General features: G+C 35.9%; 2 protein-coding genes across 7 annotated transcripts in view; one reads left to right on the top strand and one right to left on the bottom strand.

Moving 5' to 3' along the window:
• Dock7 (dedicator of cytokinesis 7) overlaps positions 1–17,976 on the bottom strand; it is a 192,184-nt gene that overhangs the window by 105,245 nt on the left and 68,963 nt on the right. The gene's annotated exons all lie outside the window — the stretch shown is intronic.
• Positions 817–8,319, top strand: Angptl3 (angiopoietin like 3). Of its 2 annotated transcripts, XM_048453141.3 has the most exons (7): positions 819–1,382; positions 1,970–2,080; positions 3,236–3,350; positions 4,235–4,348; positions 4,605–4,700; positions 7,468–7,734; positions 8,085–8,319. In XM_048453141.3, the coding sequence occupies exons 1-7, from the start codon at positions 888–890 to the stop codon at positions 8,267–8,269; spliced, it is 1,383 nt and encodes a 460-aa protein (XP_048309098.1). In that variant the 5' UTR covers positions 819–887; the 3' UTR covers positions 8,270–8,319. The 2 variants fall into 2 exon arrangements, with proteins under 2 accessions (XP_048309099.1, XP_048309098.1); XM_048453142.3 differs by lacking the exon at positions 4,235–4,348 and having other exon boundaries at positions 817–1,382.

Raw genomic sequence — 17,976 nt, 5'->3', positions numbered from 1 at the left:
AACATTTCCTCTTAAATATCCTTTTAATCTTTAGTGTTGTTAAATTTATAGTAACAAAATTGTTACTAATATAATGAACTTCAGAAAAATATATATTGGGCAAATCTCTGCCACTGGAGGCATTAAGATTAATTCTAGTTTATATTCAGATGATTACAAGTCTACTGAAATATTTCTACATGGAATAGAAACTATGACATAGAGACATGGAAACAACAGAAAGGGAGAGAAATGTCTTCATTGACAAGATGTTGGGAATTTTGTGATGACATACAAGAATGGTTAAGACATCTGTGAAGTAAAGACATTACCCAGTAGCTACTGTGACAAGACAGAAATACACAGTTACATGTTGGCGCATACAAAATACAAGCTATAGCAATGACAACCACAGCACTACTAAAGGACTGGGAAAGGTTTCACAAAAGGTTTTTGGGGAATGGTGGCTATTTCCAGAATAAACAAACAAGAACTAGGGGTACATATAGTTAATTCGCCTCAATTTTAATGACAACTTATCCATCAAAAGTTAAGGTTTAGTTGTAAATCTCCTATAGTAAAAGAAATACTAAAATAAACTTTTTAAAAGTAGGTAGATACCTTAATACTGAAAATATAATTCTTAATATGGCAAATTTAACTAAATAACAATTTTTAAAATTACTCCTGCTAGTTGCTCATTTCCTTGATTTCATTTGCCATTGATCTAACTCAATATGGGGAGGGTTACATTCGTGCAAGTCAGCACAGCTTAATGGTTAACCACATTCAGTTGCCAGCTATGTGCACACTGCAAACAGCCGTGAATATAAAGTCAAGAGGTTCAGCTCCCCTTACAGGAGGAAGTAGGTCCAAATTGCTTAAAATTGAATAATTAGGACAAAAAAATGCACACAATTAAGATATTTCTTTTTATTGTTCCTCTAGTAATTTCATCCAGAATTGATACAGACAATTCACCACTTGATTCTATCTCTTCAGAGCCAAAATCAAGATTTGCTATGTTAGATGATGTCAAAATTTTAGCCAATGGTCTCCTTCAGCTGGGACATGGACTTAAAGATTTTGTCCATAAGACTAAGGGACAAATTAACGACATATTTCAGAAACTCAACATATTTGATCAATCTTTTTATGACCTATCACTTCAAACCAATGAAATCAGAGAAGAGGAAAAGGAGCTAAGAAGAACTACATCCAAACTACGAGTCAGAAATGAGGAGGTGAAGAATATGTCACTCGAACTCAATTCAAAACTTGAAAACCTACTAGAAGAGAAAACTGTACTTCAGCAAAAAGTCAGCACTTTGGAGGAGCAGTTAATGAATTTACTTCAAAGCCAACCTGGGCCTCAGGAGCACCCAGAAGTGACATCACTTAAAGTAAGTAGAACTCATAACTATTTTCCATGTGGATTTTTAAAAATACATCTTAAAGACATACTATTTTAAATACTCTGCCATGTTACTAAACTACTTAATACTTTCCAGAAAGAAATTTTACTAGGAAATAAAATTTTCCATTGTAACTTCAATTCAGGTTTTGCTTACCTAATATTATATTTTAAAATAGCTAAAATATATATTTCATATGATGACTATCAGTTGAGCAATAAAGTTTATAATGTTCAATTATTATGTTACTGATAATTACTAGAGGTAAAAATTTTTTAAAAATTTAAATTTAATACTATTCTTCCATGAACAAAAATAGATTAATATTGTAAATGGTATATTTTAATTCCTTTGAAACATTGTTTCTTTTAGTTTAAATAAAACTCAGAAAATTCTAGAAATGGCAATTTTTAATATAGCAACAAAAGTATATATTAGTTGAAAAAACAAAGGACAATGATAGCCAATGTTCACTTTTCTAACCCACTACCAGTTTAAAATTAGATGATTGTTACAAATGAATAAAAACTTAAAAAGACAGAGACATTTTTAAACAAACTACAATCTGTGTGCAGAGTTTTGTAGAACAGCAAGATAACAGCATCAAAGACCTCCTCCAGACTGTGGAAGAGCAATATAAACAATTAAGTCAACAGCACAGCCAGATAAAAGAAATAGAAAACCAGGTAAGTCAGCCTAATGCTCTGTTCGATCTGCTGCACTGGCTGATGTAAACACGGGCTGTTAAAACAGCACTCCACAGCTAATCATCTGCTTGCAAACTTTCTGTGCAACTGGCAACTAACCTGTCTTGTGGTTTCCTCACATGTCCTACAAAGGAAACAGCAGAGCCTATCACATAAACTGTGAGGAAACAGGATTCATAACTGCATGCATTAAAGTGATCCTATAGAATTTTAAATCAGGTCCTGAACCTGTTCTGCTCAAAACCTCCACCAATAGCTTCCTGTCTTACTTGTCACCACCCTGAGAACCTGATCATCTCACTGATCCCATCTCACTGGCTTCCTTGCTGTTCCTGAAGTACATGAAACACGCTGCCCCCAGGGCCTCTGTCTAAAATGCTCTCTTTTCAGGTAGCTGCACTTCTCATATACTTTCATCAAATACAAAATGTTCAGTGAAGCTGTCAAGGCATTTAATCAAAAATAAAAGTTCTCCCCAAAAGTCACTAATCCAATTATTTCTCAACATCTTTATATTTAACATAAATATAAAGTTATTTCTTGCCTAACTCTGAATTAAACTGGAAGATCTATCAACCTGGGATTCTTTTCCTATTACTTTATTTACTAAAACCCTTCACATAAAATACTGTACAAACACAGAATAGGCATTCAATATTTGAACCGACCATGGCAATATCATATTTGACACACAGAAGTTAATAAAGTTGGCCAAGATTGTGATCCATACTATTGGAAAGAAAACATAAATATTTGAAGCAAAGCATATAGGCTTATTGGTTCTTTTCCTTTTAATCAATGTCTCATTTTGTTTGTTTCATTCTCTTAATTTTATTATTTATTAAATAATATGCTTGATTAACTGTCTCAAGAACAGAACGCCTATACATTCTGAAAAGTACTGTTTATTCCTCTTTGCTCCCTTGTAGAGCTGGGGTCAGACCTTTATGCACAGGCTCAGCAGGCACCCTGCCACTGAGCTCTATTTCCAGCCCAGTTTATTGTTCTAACCATAGAAAACACTATAAACTCAAAGACAACGTGTACATAATTGTACTTTTGGTATCCTTACCCAGAATTCCTTAATTATATATTCATTAGCATTTTAAAAGTAGATTTATATTCTTTTATCAGCTGAGAAAGACTGGTATTCAAGAACCCACAGAAAATTCCCTTTCTTCTAAATCAAGAGCACCAAGAACTACTCCCCCTCTTCAACTGAATGAAACAAAAAATATAGAACAAGATGGTAAGATAATATGGTGGGGTTTGTCTATAAAATTCCCTATTTTTAGGACCTGATCTAGACTAAAAAAGTAAAAAGACATATCAAATACCATCACCAAATATCAACCTAATTAGAGCCTGGTTTTTTAGTCTCTTTTTTTTTAACATTTTAACACTATATATGGCATTAAGATATGAAGCTGATATAAAAACATGGACAAATTATTAATTTCATAGATAGAAAATGATACTGCAGGTGTTGAAAAGGAGTAAGCTCGTGCTTATAAGAGACTTGGAAACCTATGCAAGGGGTCAAAGGTCATTATTTAAAAATTACTTTCAAAAGCAACAAATAAAATACAATCATGTGTATAAAGAAAAAATACACTTCTAAAAAAACTGATAAAGACTATGACATTCTTCTCTTCAAAAATTCTGCTTTCCTTTCTGCTTAAAATCTTTTACAGATATAACAAAAGTTCCGGGGAACAAAATCTCTATTTCCAGCCAGACTTCGGCAAAACTATATATTCCCAAAAGTTATTTTTGTTTATGTAATTCGCATAGGAAAAATATATCAGCTCTCTTCCTGTGTGTTCACTGCTTCTACACATCTGCAGATTCTAGTTATGAACCAAACCCTGTACTGAACTTCCACTACTTAATATTCTTACTATGCCTAACAAATTAGTAATGCTTTTTAAAATTTTCATTCTGTAAATTTTCTTTAAAATAAGTAAGTTGGAAATGTTATCTTAATGTTAGTTGGATAGTTTGCTGTCTAGCAAGTATGTCTTAGCATAAACATTACTGAACAGTCACACCAATTCCATGAAACAGCAACTCCATCAAGCTCCAAAAATATTCTACTCCTAAACATTACATTATTATGTTTGCTAATTCTAGACCTTCCTGCTGACTGCTCTGCCATTTATAACAGAGGTGAACATACAAGTGGCGTGTATGCCATTAGAACAAGCAACTCTCAAGTGTTTAATGTGTACTGTGACACCCAATCAGGTAAAACCTGCCTAAGCAAAGAATTGACTGAAGTAAATTAAAGATATTCACTGTCTATTACCAAGACTAAACCTGTTATCAATCCACAGAATATGATTATTTCTGCAAATCTGGGACCATAATAAGTAATAAAGTACATTACCTTAACTATATAATACCAAATTAAGAAATCACCTCACAAAGCCACCAATTAAAATCAAACTTAAAATATGGTCTTTTTCCCATCAACATTATTGCATGCATTAACACCCTCCAGGTAGCCCATGGACACTAATTCAACACCGGAAAGATGGGTCACAAGACTTCAACGAAACGTGGGAGAACTACAAAAATGGTTTTGGAAGATTTGACGGTAAAGTGATTTCCTTGCATTATTCATTTATCTGCTAATTTAACAATATAAACTGGATGTACTGATACAGGCCTGAGATCTTAACAGTATTAACAGCATTAACATTATTCATTTATCTGCTAATTTAACAATATTGACTGGATACAGGACTGAGATTTTAACAATATTAACATTATTCATTTATCTGCTAATTTAACAATATGAACTGGATGTACTGATACAGGCCTGAGATTTTAACACTGGGGGCGGGAGACTGGAATGGAGCAGAGGGTGGAAAGTTCAAGGCTAGTCTGGACCACATACTGAGACCCATTTTCGAAGAAAAAAAATATAAGTTAAGAAACAATTATAAAATGGACAGTGGAAATGTAACAATAAACAAAAAACTAGTCTTCATAAAACTGGTAAGTTTTACACGTTAGCAAGCACAATTATTTTACTGTACTTATCACTAATATATGTCTGCTCTAAAGTATGCTTGTTGAAATTTAATTCAATAGTTCATGATTATCATAATGGTTATTAGGGAAAAACACAAGTACCATGGGCTTTAGAGACCTGTAAAGCTATGAATGAGCTGCAAAGGCAGCATTATAGTACTCTTTCATTGATATTTTACGTACAAAGTAACATGAGGTTAAAATGGAGCTGGAGATACACCTCTGGGCAGAGCACTTGACTAGCACTACACTGGGACTGATCCCCAGAAGCTTAAAGAAAGCAATAAAGTAAAGAAATGAAACAGAGTTAGAACGCACAGGGGAATTGTCAGATATAGTGCCTAGCTACTTAAATACTAAATTTCGATTTTAATTATTCAAGTATTATAAATACATACTACAGAACTGTGGTTCTCTGTGATATAGTTGATGTAGAATATTCTCTTTTGATCACAAAACTAAACTATAAAAATAACCAAAAGAATATAAAATAAACAGATACTTAAAATCCCAAAAACACATTATGGACTTCTATGAATGTGTAAGTATTCACTTCTAGAGTGGAATGCATCTGTTATTACACCAAATTTTTATGACTCAGTACTACTTGACTATTTTTAAAATTCTCTACTCACAATACTAGTTAAATCCCTAAAGAGAAAGTAAATTCAGTAATATTTTATAGTTCTAACTCTGAAGCACAATTAATAAAAACCTCAGTGACAGAAATTGGGGTTCAACCTGAAGGTCAGAAAAGTAAAACAGGCAGGCACTAGCTCTTACCTCTACCTCAGGCTAAAATGGTGATCCTTCCTCTAGGAAACTTCAGAATGAGACTGTGACTAAGAACTGTCTCCTCCCATTTTATAATCCTCTCTAGTTCTGGGATTAAGGGTGTGCACCACCACTGACTGGTTTCTATGGCAAGCTAGTGTGGTTACTGGGATTAAAGGTGTGTGTCACTGTGGTTACTGGGATTAAAGGTCTGCGTCATTACTGCCTGGTCAGTGTGGCTGTTTTACTTTTCTGATCTTCAGACAAGCTTTATTTATTAAAATACAAATGAAATGCCACTGCATAACTCTTCTGAGATTGAGCTTAACACTAAAAGACTGACAGTTAAGAATGCTCACTGATGTCTAATCAGAAACTAATTCCATTAATAATCCTTAAGTGAAGTACCCTAACTCAGCAGCAATGATGAAGTATTTATTTTTATCATTAAATAATGGTTGTATAATAATCTACTTATATAACTGCTGTTTTTAATTCTGAATAAAAAGTTCTAATTATAGAGAAAAACACTAATAACAAAACATTCAAATCTAATGTTTTTGTTAATTTGCGAGATTCTTTTTCTATTTTAAAATAACTAACTTTGCATTTGAAAAAAATTATATCAGTATTATCCAAAACTGAATATATAAAAGCATTCTCTTGACGGAATGTAGGCATATTAATTAACATCTGATATACATAAGGAGGTACAAATGAGATATTACTCTATCAATGACCAAACCTTAAAATACCTATAATAATGTAATACTGTCATATATAAAACATCTTGTGAAATACATTTTGAAGCAAAGTTGGGGTTTGTCAAGACAAGATTTTAATATAGACTAAAAAAAAAACTTAACAAGGGAGAAAAAGTCACACATAACCAACAGACAGTTAGTTGTACTGGGTATAGTTCAGTGGGAGAGTCTTCCCCAAGGTGCATGAAGTCAGATTTAGTGTCCAGAACTCAAAGAAAGAAAAAAAATAATAATAATAAAAGGAAAGTTCAGAAACAGAGGAAAAGAGAAAGAGAGGGACAGTGTGTATATCCAGACACAGACATGAGTTTCACCAAAGTGTGCATTAATAAAAGTTTTAGAAAGGATTTGTTGTGGGTTTTTGAGATAGGGTCTCATGTAGCTCAGGATAGTCTTAAACAGCTCTGTGTAGCTGAGGACTGAACAATTCTTTCTGTCTGACCTCCCAAGGGTTAGTTAATATTATAAGCACACACCACAATATCAATAATTTGAATGCTTTACAGGGCTTCAAAGTAACCAAGGAGTCAGGACTAAAACAACTCATTTACTTCAGGGAATTGAAAAGAATGTTAGATTGGCCAGGAAGCATGATTGTACATACCTATAATCACAGCACTGGAGGGGCTGAGGCGGGAAGATCTCAACTTTGAGGCCAGTCTGGACTAAACAGTGAGAGCCTGGCAAAGGCTCACACAAAGACGAATGAGTCAGTCAGGACCTGATCTGTAGTTAACAATACACAAGTGTCCCCCACCACCACCACCACCACACACCTTTTCTCTTTAGGAGAATTCTGGCTGGGCCTAGAGAAGATCTATGCCATAGTACAACAGTCTAACTACATCTTACGACTTGAGCTCCAAGACTGGAAAGACAGCAAGCACTATGTTGAATATTCCCTGCGCCTGGGAAGTCATGAGACCAACTACACGCTACACCTGGCCAAGACTGCTGGCAATGTCCCTGAGGCACTCCCAGAACACGGAGATCTGATGTTTTCTACATGGGATCACAGAGCAAAGGGGCAGCTCTACTGTCCAGAAAGTTACGCAGGTATTTCATTAATGCCAATACTTTTTTCTTCAAAGTATCCCTGTACAGTTTATTATCTATAATATCAACTTTTTAAAATACTAATCTTAAGTAAGTATTCTCTCCAAAGATAAAAATCTATTGGTTGTAGTTTGAAGTGCTAATTCTGGTCCAGCTGGCAATTTTACTTATGATATTCCTCAAACACTATTTTGATTGTGTACGTGGGTTACAAAGATAAATTAATACTGGAATACATGCACCTATCACATAATATCGTTTATATGAAATAAAGACATAACCATGAAAAACATTAACAGCTACTAGACAGAAGGCATTATCCAATTAAATCACACATCTGTCTTCTTTAGGAGGCTGGTGGTGGTATGACGTATGTGGAGAAAACAACCTAAACGGTAAATACAACAAACCCAGAGCCAAATCCAAGCCAGACAGGAGAAGAGGGATCTACTGGAGGTCTCAGAATGGAAAATTACACTCTATCAAATCATCCAAAATAATGATTCAGCCCACTGATTTAGAAAGCTTTGAATGAAATGAGACAAAGTAAAAGGCCAATAAATTAAATGTTAAAGTCCTCCCAGATTACTGTAGTATAATAATCTGGTATTAAATCTTTAATGGAAAGCTTGAGAAATGAATTCACTATTAAGATCAGACACCATCACATCAATGTAACACCATTTGTCTTTCTCAATCAAACCTCCTACAATATCATTTGTTCATGTTTGTGATGTGGGAATCAATTTAAGATAGTGCAAGTCAGCTGGGAGTGGTGGCACACGCCTTTAATCCCAGCACTCAGAAGGCAGAGGCAGGTGAATCTCTGAGTCTGAAGTCAGCGTGGTTTATAGTGTGTGTTCCAGTACAGCCAGGGCTACATAAGGAAACCTTGCCTCAATAAAACCAAACAAACAAAAATATGGCTCCAATCTAAATCATAACAAATGGGTAAATTCTAAATCATTCTTATATTTAAAATCTTAAAACTTCAACTTAAGAAAAGTGCTATTTTCATGTTAAACTTCAAAAAGTGGTATTTTTATAGGTCTCAAATGCTATCTTAACTAGTTTCAGAATTAAATTTAGTCAATTCAGAATACACATCTGTCATAGGAACTTTAAAATTACGCTTCATTTTGCTATAACATGCTCTGAAGTAAATGTTTAAGGATGTCACATAAAAAGCTGAGTGCAATGCTTTTGTACTAGGCCCAATGCCTATCAGCGCGGCAGGTCCTCATCATACTGACTTTCAGTGTCAAGAAGACAGCAACTTAGCGTATATTTAGCTTATCTACACTGTGAACATTTTATATACTTCAACAGTTAATACTATGATAGTGATTCTAAGAGACACCTGTCAAAATGAAGTAAGAATGAAGGCCTTTGTAGCATTAAATGGAAGTTTAAGAAGAACTGAATATCCCTGGACATAATGTAGAGCCAACATTTTGTGTATTTTTAAATAGAATTAAAAATCATTATAGATTATCATATATTAAAGCCTGATAGGTATGTATGTATGTTCAAAACATTATAGACACTGACATTACAATATTGTTTCTAAAACAAAATGATTGTTTCTAAAAAGTAATTCAAACTTTAACTCCCCTTGGATAAATCCTTGGATCCTTGGATACAAGTATTTGCTTCATAATATCCACTACTTATTAGCGTTTGTTTCAAGTATTTTGCTCCATGGTTATAAGCTCACCTGCTGCTCTTGCAGAAGACCTGACTTTGGTTCCCAGCGCCTACATTGGTGGCTCATAAGCACTGAAACTCCAGCTTCAGGGGATCCAATGCCTTCTTCTCACCTCCACGGACACAAGAACACAGGTCATATAACATTTACATAAACAAAAATATATATTTTTATTTATTTATATTTTACGTGCATTGATGTTTTGGCTATATGTGTCTGTGGAGGGTGTCTGATCTCTTGGAACTGGAGTTACAGACAGTTGTGAGCTGCCATGTGTGCTGAGACTTGAACCCAGGTCCTCAGGAAGAGCAGCAAGCGCTCTTAACCACTGAGCCATTTCTTCAGCTCCAAGAACTATATCTTAGAAAAACTTCAAAAAAAATTGAGTTAAACCAAGTCTTTAAATATAAGTAGTATCCAAGTTATACTGTAACTTGCCTCAATCAATATCTGGCATCATAGCTTAAGTTACACTATATCATACATATCTTTAAATCACATAAGAGACATATATGGTCTTGTGTATCCTACATTAATATTTTTCTACAGAAAAACACACAAAAAAAGCAAGAAAAAGCCAGTTTTCATAGTTACAATTCAACCTGCCGAAAATTTACTTTGAGTTTTACAGCTGAATACTAAAATGGTTCCATGACAAAAAAAAAAAAAAACAAACCAGAAACCCTGGGCACAAATGATTCAGGACACAGCATAGCAGGTGTTCCTTCTAGCTGCTTTCCTTCATTTTCTTAAACTCTCAGATGATGTGTTTCATTCTGTTCCCTTTAGAAGTACCAAACTGATCTCCCCTGCCCCCAGAATGCTCAGACTGAGAGATTCTTCTGGAAGAGAAAGGCTTCCTCTTTACATTTCCCAGAGTGTTGCCTTGTCTCACTTCTTTGCCTGGAGAAGACGTTAGCACTGATCCACGGTTGTCGAACCCAGTGGAAGTTTTCCCTTTGCTCTCTCTGGTCGCCCTCCAGCACTGCTACTCACCAGCCCTCCCTCAGGTTCACAGTCAGAAGTCTAGTCCTTCCTTACCCTCTGACCATCAAGGAGCAACACAAGCTTTCTTCTGGGGGAGCGAGGCCTGTGTGCAGAGGGAAAATATGCTTGTGTTCATGAAAAAGTGTAAGTATGTGTATGTGTGTGTGTGGCAGCTGACCACCCATTACTTGGTCTAACATTGAATTGGAGCCGGCCAGTCAAACAGCTCCAGAAATCCACCTGTCTCTGGTGCCCAACACTGAGGTACCAAGGGGGGCATGCCATACCTGGATGTTACATAGTAGGTGATGGGAATTCAGACTCAGCACTCAGGGTCCTGTGATAGAAACTTCACTGACTGAGCCATTTCCCAGTCCCAAGACGGTATTTATAAATGTGACCCTCAAATATTCTGTCTGCATTCATGGACTCTATTTTCCATGGGAAAATTCCCCAACTCTACATACTCAACCCATAATCTTTGTTTAGATCCCCTTCTCACACTGCTTACTAGCCACTTCTCCCTCCATCCTACAGGCACATCGTAGTAGCCCAGCCCCTTGCAGTTCTTTTCAACTCCTCTCTTTCCCTCTCTAAACTTCATACCCTCTTAAGTTTTATAGCCGTCAGCATCACTACCAGGAACCTGGAGAAGGTCTGGATTTTTACTTAAATTGTAAGCACAGCCTCTCATATCCTATAACCTTCTTTTGAAATCTTTCTGATAAGATTTCTTCTCAAGGATTGCCTTTAGTCTGATCAACTCCTAACCCACTAGTTATCAATCATACTATAACAAATTTATAATAACAACATTGTGCCTGCTTTGTTTAAGGCTATCTACTATAGAAATACAACATCAGACAATAATTAAAATGTATCCCTGTAACAAATTTTCAAGTTACAGGATAATGACATGCCACATAATAAATTTCAAAGTTTTACTGGAATCTTACTTTAAAACATAGAATCTTATTACATATGAATCATATCTCATATTCCATATATCTACCTCCATATAAAAAGTTATTTTCTCCAAAAATTTCCTAAGAAGTGATGCTCCCAAAAGATGCCATATTCATTCTTGTGGATCTCATATAAGCCCTATTGCCAAACAGTCATGGGAATGTTTTCCAATTAGAAGAACAATTGCATAAATAATGAGATTCAAATCCTTCCAGCAGTCTAAGGTCCCTAGCCCCTGAGCCCGATCAGTGTTTGAAGCAGCCTAGCCAGCCTCAAACATGCCACCCATCTTTCTCTGCCTCCTACGGTCGGAGATTGTATGTATGAACCACCATGCCTGGCTCCTCTTTAACAACTTTACACCAGCACAATACTGCTCTTTTGAAATCAAACCCCTATTAGCCAGGCGGTGGTGATGCAGGCCTTTAATCCCAGCACTTGGGAGGCAGAGGCAAGCAATCTCTGTGAGTTCAAGTCCAGTCTGGAATAAAGAGAGTTCCAGGACAACAAGAACTGTTACATAGAGAAACAATGTCTCAAAAAACCAAACCAAAGAAAAACAAAAACAAAAAACCATAAAGCATCCTATTAGTATTTTCCTAATTAATCCCATCTGTCTACAATTCCTCCCCTTTCTGATTGGACTGGACATATTTATATTCTGAGGTACAGGTAATCTTCCTTCTTCTATAGCTCTAGCAAATGGTAACTCAATCTTCCTTGTGCAGCACTTGTGTCTACAGCCCTCAAATGGTAGCATTACATAGACAGAAAGTAAACCTAGAAGATTATAGTAAAAATTGAAGAGTAATAATTAAAAGGCTAAGAGCATCAAACATCCATCTACCTGGTCTTAGTGAATTACTGTTAAAATCACATCAAGAGTTTATTCTTAACCAGTAGAGAGCTGGCATATACATTTCTCATTCCATTGTCACCTGTTACTGTATGATCTATTTACATGTTTTCATACTGACATCTTTCTAGTAGCATAACTCATGGCAGTTAGCTTACTCATATACTAGTAGAGATGATTAACTAGTCAATATTTATTGAATTCCTACTTTATACAACTTATTCCAAATTTGCATTCTTATACATATTGCCTTCTATACAGAATAACTGTTATCACCCCATTTTTTGTGCCTAACACTAACACCTACAAGCAATGTACTTCTCTGTACACTACTTAGTGATTGTCCAACACTGCAGTTTTAAAAAACTGAAAGTCATCAAACAATTGCCTCTTTTAGCAAAGTCCAAAGAGTTTTCCGTGGGTGAAAATCACCTAGGGCAAAATTACTCAATTGATGCCAACAGTGCAGTTCAAGGCTGTGTATGAAAGCAGGGTTGACAAGTCCCTACAATACGCCTTCATAGGGTGAAGTCTAAAATGAGTTTTATAAAATATAAATATAACAAAGAATTCCATGTAAACCACAAAAAATGGTATGCTACAGCTCCAATGTGCTAAGATAGTAACACACCTAAAAATGATTAGGTTTATTGAAACAGCAATAAACAACCTTAAAGACATAGAATTGTTGCCGCTCATCTTCAGAGAAGCAGCCAAGCTTCTGACTACAATTCCACAACCAGGAATAGCCACCTGCCAAAGCTGCCTCATTGGTTGCTCATGGCCAGAGAAAGCACTTTAACGGTCTTATGAACAGAATGTTTAAATACACGCACATATTTTTAAAAGCCAGATCTTAGGTTATCACTGTTCAAACTACTTTAAGAAAATAATCCACACAAACACTTCTGGTGGAAATAGTTTAATTTTTAGGGTAAATGAACAGAACTCTTCAGGCTGCTCCTGCTTCTGGAACTTTGTCTCTCCCTTGGGAGCCTGGGATTGCACACCACCACCCTGACTTTTTAAAAACACCTGTGTGGCAATATGAGCGTGCTAGGAAATCGGGCTCTCAACTCAAGAGTTTTCACAGAGTCTCTTAGTTTTCAGTACCACTCACAGTAAACTAAGAATGTAAACAATGAGCCATAGCAGCATCAGCAGCAATGTTTTTATATCCCAACTATTACAGCTATCTCAAAATACTGCTTAGAAAATAGTCTTTTTGATTATATCAGAGGACAGAATGTTTTAGTTTAATTCATTAATAAAGAACATAACTAAAATTTATCACCTTAATTAAACATAATTGATTTCTTTTATTAATCCTATGCATTTTATAAGCTAAAATATTATTCCAAAAATGTAAGATTATAGGATTCATATATACACAAAAATCAAGAATTGCTCTGCAAAGGGAGATCTACCATAACACAAGGACAAGCTATAAGAAGCAAGTGTCACGTGGCCCCATGTGCTCACACTGACCTAGTCTGCCTAGCCAAGCTGCACCTTGAAATAAAACATTGGGGGAAGTTAAACTGGTTCATTATAAGCTTATCAAATGACTCAAAAGAAAACTAGTAACATACAATTCAATGTTGGTTTTAAAACTAACATTTGTTATTGTGGCTTCCAGAGTCCTTATCTGTCACAGAGACACCCCATAGCTACAAATGACATACAATGACTGACATGAGGAAGCCAACCGTAATTAATTACACTAATCTCTCTCTCTCTCTCTCTCTCTCTCTCTCTCTCTCTCTCTCTCTCTGTGTGTGTGTGTGTGTGTTTAGTATTTCATAGAACAGAACAACCATTTCACAGACAATAAGAATATTGGTATTTATGAAGAGGAGGAGGTCCATACAGCAAACTGTGAAGGGCAGTATTAACAAACTGCATGCTTTTATTTTGATCTTCACACTAGTAATTACCAAATCTCTCTTACAGTTTTAGTTATAGCACATTTGCTAGCCACACTTAAAAAAATAAAAATGAACTAGATAGAAAAACAAAGATACAAAAGTTCAACAGGCAAACACAACTAAGGCTATTGTTGGGAAAGAGGGCAACTCTTACAGTCTGCCAAGAATATCATGTGCTTTGTGGACATGTCTCAAAAAAGTAGATGTCAATAAAACAGAAGGATTTGCTCAATTAGATGTACCTTGGTCTAGTACAAGTCAAAGGCTACAACAGTCATTAAGAAATTATCTGGAACACAAGTAATACCACGAGGGAGCTACTAACTTCTAAGCAATTTCAAACATTTAATAAAATCCCAAGAAAGGGCTCATTGCTGATTATCCAAATGTAACAACTACACAAGGTCTTTTATGTGATAACAGGATAGCATAAGCAATCAGCTGATAGGCTTCACTTATGTGGCTTATTAGTTCTATGTCTTCTAATTCTTAATTGCACCTATGATTTGTCATTGTAAAGGATTTCAAAGACTGGGCCTCTTCTTGGTTAACACAGAGAAAAGCCTGTCATCTAACACGACAGTTTACACTTGCAACCTCAGACCTGGCAGGCAGAGATAGAAGAACCCTGAGTTCTGGGTGCCAAAGCAACAAGCTATCTCAAAAAATACACATGGTTATCAGTCCCATGGACACTGGAGGTCAGAGAAAAAACACAAAACTGGACAATGCTAACTTTCATAGTCTCCCTTTACATTCTGCATTTTATTTATTATGGGGGAGGGGAGACATATGCATGGCCCACATGTAGAAATCAGAAAACAGCTATGGAAAGTTGGCTCCTTCTTTCCACAATGACTCTTAGGGGATCAAACTTCAATCATCAGGCTAACATAGCAAGTACTTTTACCCAAAGAGCTATTTTACCAGCCCCATCCCTCCTCTTTTCACCTATTAACACCTTCAACGTCCAGTGTCTTCAAGCATTTCAAATCACCCTCTCTAAGACTGTGAAATGTATGAATTTCTAGGACATACAGGATTCCGTTTTCCCATATTGAGAGAAAGAAAGTCAAATGATCGCAGATTTAAATAATGCTAACATAGAAACCAATCTATCGTTTCTGGATGAACAATTAGTACTTACTAATACGAACCATTTCAAATACTAAAAAGTTCAGTAATAAAAACAAAAAGCAAATCCGAATAAACAATTTACCTCAAGCACTTACTACTACATATTTACATAATTTGCACAAATTCAAAACCAAAATCATATCCTTTATACTGTGCAAGATGCACTTCATTCTCTGATGTATTTACCTGCCACCCTTGATGAGGGTGTGAAATTAAATCGGACACGCACTTAAAAGCCTCATTCAGCATGGTTTTCTTCACTTAGTCAGCCCTGCACTCAACCCTGGTGTAGGAGGTCCTTCTGTATTTGTGTTGCTTTCATTTGTTATTAAAGAAACTGCCTTGACCTAGTTGATAGGGCAGAACTTAGATAGGCAGAGTAGACAGAACAGAATGCTGGGAAGAAGGGCAGAGTGGCAGACGCCATGAAGCTCCTGCCTGAGACTGACGCTGGTTAGAATCTTTCCCGGTAAGCCACAACCTCGTGGTGTTACACAGATTGGTAGAAATGGGTTGAATTAAGATGTAAGAGTTGGCCAATGGGAAATTAGAGCTAATGGGCCAGGCAGTAATTTAATTAATACAATTTCTGTGTGATTATTTCAGGTGTAAGCTAGCTGGACCAAAAGCAGGCCCTCTCTTCGTACAACACACCCCATTTAACTTCTATAACAAGGTTTTCTCAAGTGTTCCTACTTTCTACTAATTAACACTGAGAGTATTCTCTAGATGTTGTTTGTATCCATTATTCCATGCCCACAGTAAGACATTAAAAATTATAGAAAATGATAATTCAGATTTTGAGGCAAAAATGTAAGATAAAATTATTCTGGGATACTTTAATAATATATCAATCAATAATCCATAAATGGGAATATTTAATTTTATTCATGACACATGCAATTATATATGTTGTATATCGTTCATCCTTTAGTATGAAGAGTATGGAAAAGGAAGCCATACCTAGATTTTAGATCAAATAGACCTCTTTGTCTCAGCTTAATGTTTTCTCATATACAGAAATACGATCTCTGAAATTATGAAATTTATAAGATGTCTATGAAAGTAATTTAAATGAAAATAATTAGAATAAAAGATACTAAATCATTATCATCTACCACTAGGTAGTATCAACATGAAATCTTAAAACATAAGGAATAAAGAGAATAACTGGAGTACTCCTTCAGAGCAGTGGTTCTCAGCCTCCCTGATGCTGTGACCCTTTAGACAGGTGCTCTTGTCATGGTGACCCCAACCACAAAATTATTTCATTGCTACTTCATAACTGTAATTCTGCTACTGTTAACTGTAATCTGATACTCAGGAGATGCATGTGACTCCTGTGGGGGTCGTGACCCTCAGGTTGAGAACCACTGCCTCGAGTACCCACAGCATACAAGTTTGCAAACATAGCATCAGACTTCTCAAAAACAAAGACACTCACGAGCAAGAGAGCAAAGACATTGTCAAGCTGCTGGCAAAAAAAAAAACAAAAACAAACAAACAAACAAAAACACAACTTAGAATTCTGTACCTAACAAAACTGTCAATCTGGGAAGATTCAAAAACATCAACCTCCAAGTGAGGAAACATGTACTTATGTACTTGTAGTCAGTGAGAGGAAAGCCTGGGGAGGGAGATCACCTAAGCCCAGGGGCTAGGAAAGGCCATCCTGAACAGCCTGGCAAGACCTCATCTCAAAAATAAACAACGAAATAAAAACACTATCAGGTACATTTCTTAAAGTACCTCCATACATCATAATTAGGAAGCTATTGAAAGTTTTCAGTAACATAAATACATCCAGAAAGAAAAACATGGGAAATATGACTCCCTCGCTGGGTTTAAAAAAAATCTCTAAGATAATGGTAAAGAGTGGATAATGACTAATGGTAAGTAATGTCTAGGATAATGGCGGAAATGTAATAAGTAAAGGTAAAGAATCTCTAGGATGGGAAATTGGCTTCTAGACAGAAACTACATATAGTCAGCCTGGCGACCTTAGAAAGCATCCACTGTTTGAAAGCTTCAAGACAAGAAAAAACATTCCTCGCTGCACTGCCAGACATTTCAGCAAGTTTTAATGATGAAAGACAGAAGGGTGGGGGACAAAAATAACATAACTATTCTAGGAGAAAGAACAAGCTTCAGAACACAGGAGTAAAATCCAGTCATCCACACTGCTCAGTTGTGAAGAGTTCATAATACACACAACTAACACCGACACAAAAAGCAGAAGAGAGCCCTTTGCCTGAAGATGGACTGTGGCATCAAGACGGGGTGGGCTGGCAACAGAACTTAGTCTGTTTTCGGTTTTAAGCCTTATTCTACTATGTGATCTTCGAGCATACTCATATAATTTTTTCAGAAAATATTACAATGTAATTAAATAACAATGGTAAGCAGAAACATGAACAAAAGACAACTCAAAGTTCCTAATTACTATTTTCTCTGATTCTGAGCTACTTCAAGCAAAGGGAAGGGGGAGAAACACAAATTGTAGGTCTTCTTCCAGAACCTGCTCTCCTGGGCAGGCAGCAGAGTTGAAGGTCTCTGAATTAGGCAATATGCAGCTTTGGTTATGCAATCCCTCCTTACTCCTGTCTATAAAGCAGTCTCACACATAACTTGTAGAATAATTTGTATTACTTTTTTCCTTT

The sequence above is a fragment of the Myodes glareolus genome, chromosome 3 (assembly GCF_982192425.1).
Source record: "Myodes glareolus chromosome 3, mMyoGla1.1, whole genome shotgun sequence".
NCBI lineage: Eukaryota > Metazoa > Chordata > Mammalia > Rodentia > Cricetidae > Myodes > Myodes glareolus.
The sequence above is the reverse complement of the archived record's forward strand: the minus strand, read 5'-3'. Positions and strand labels throughout refer to the sequence as shown.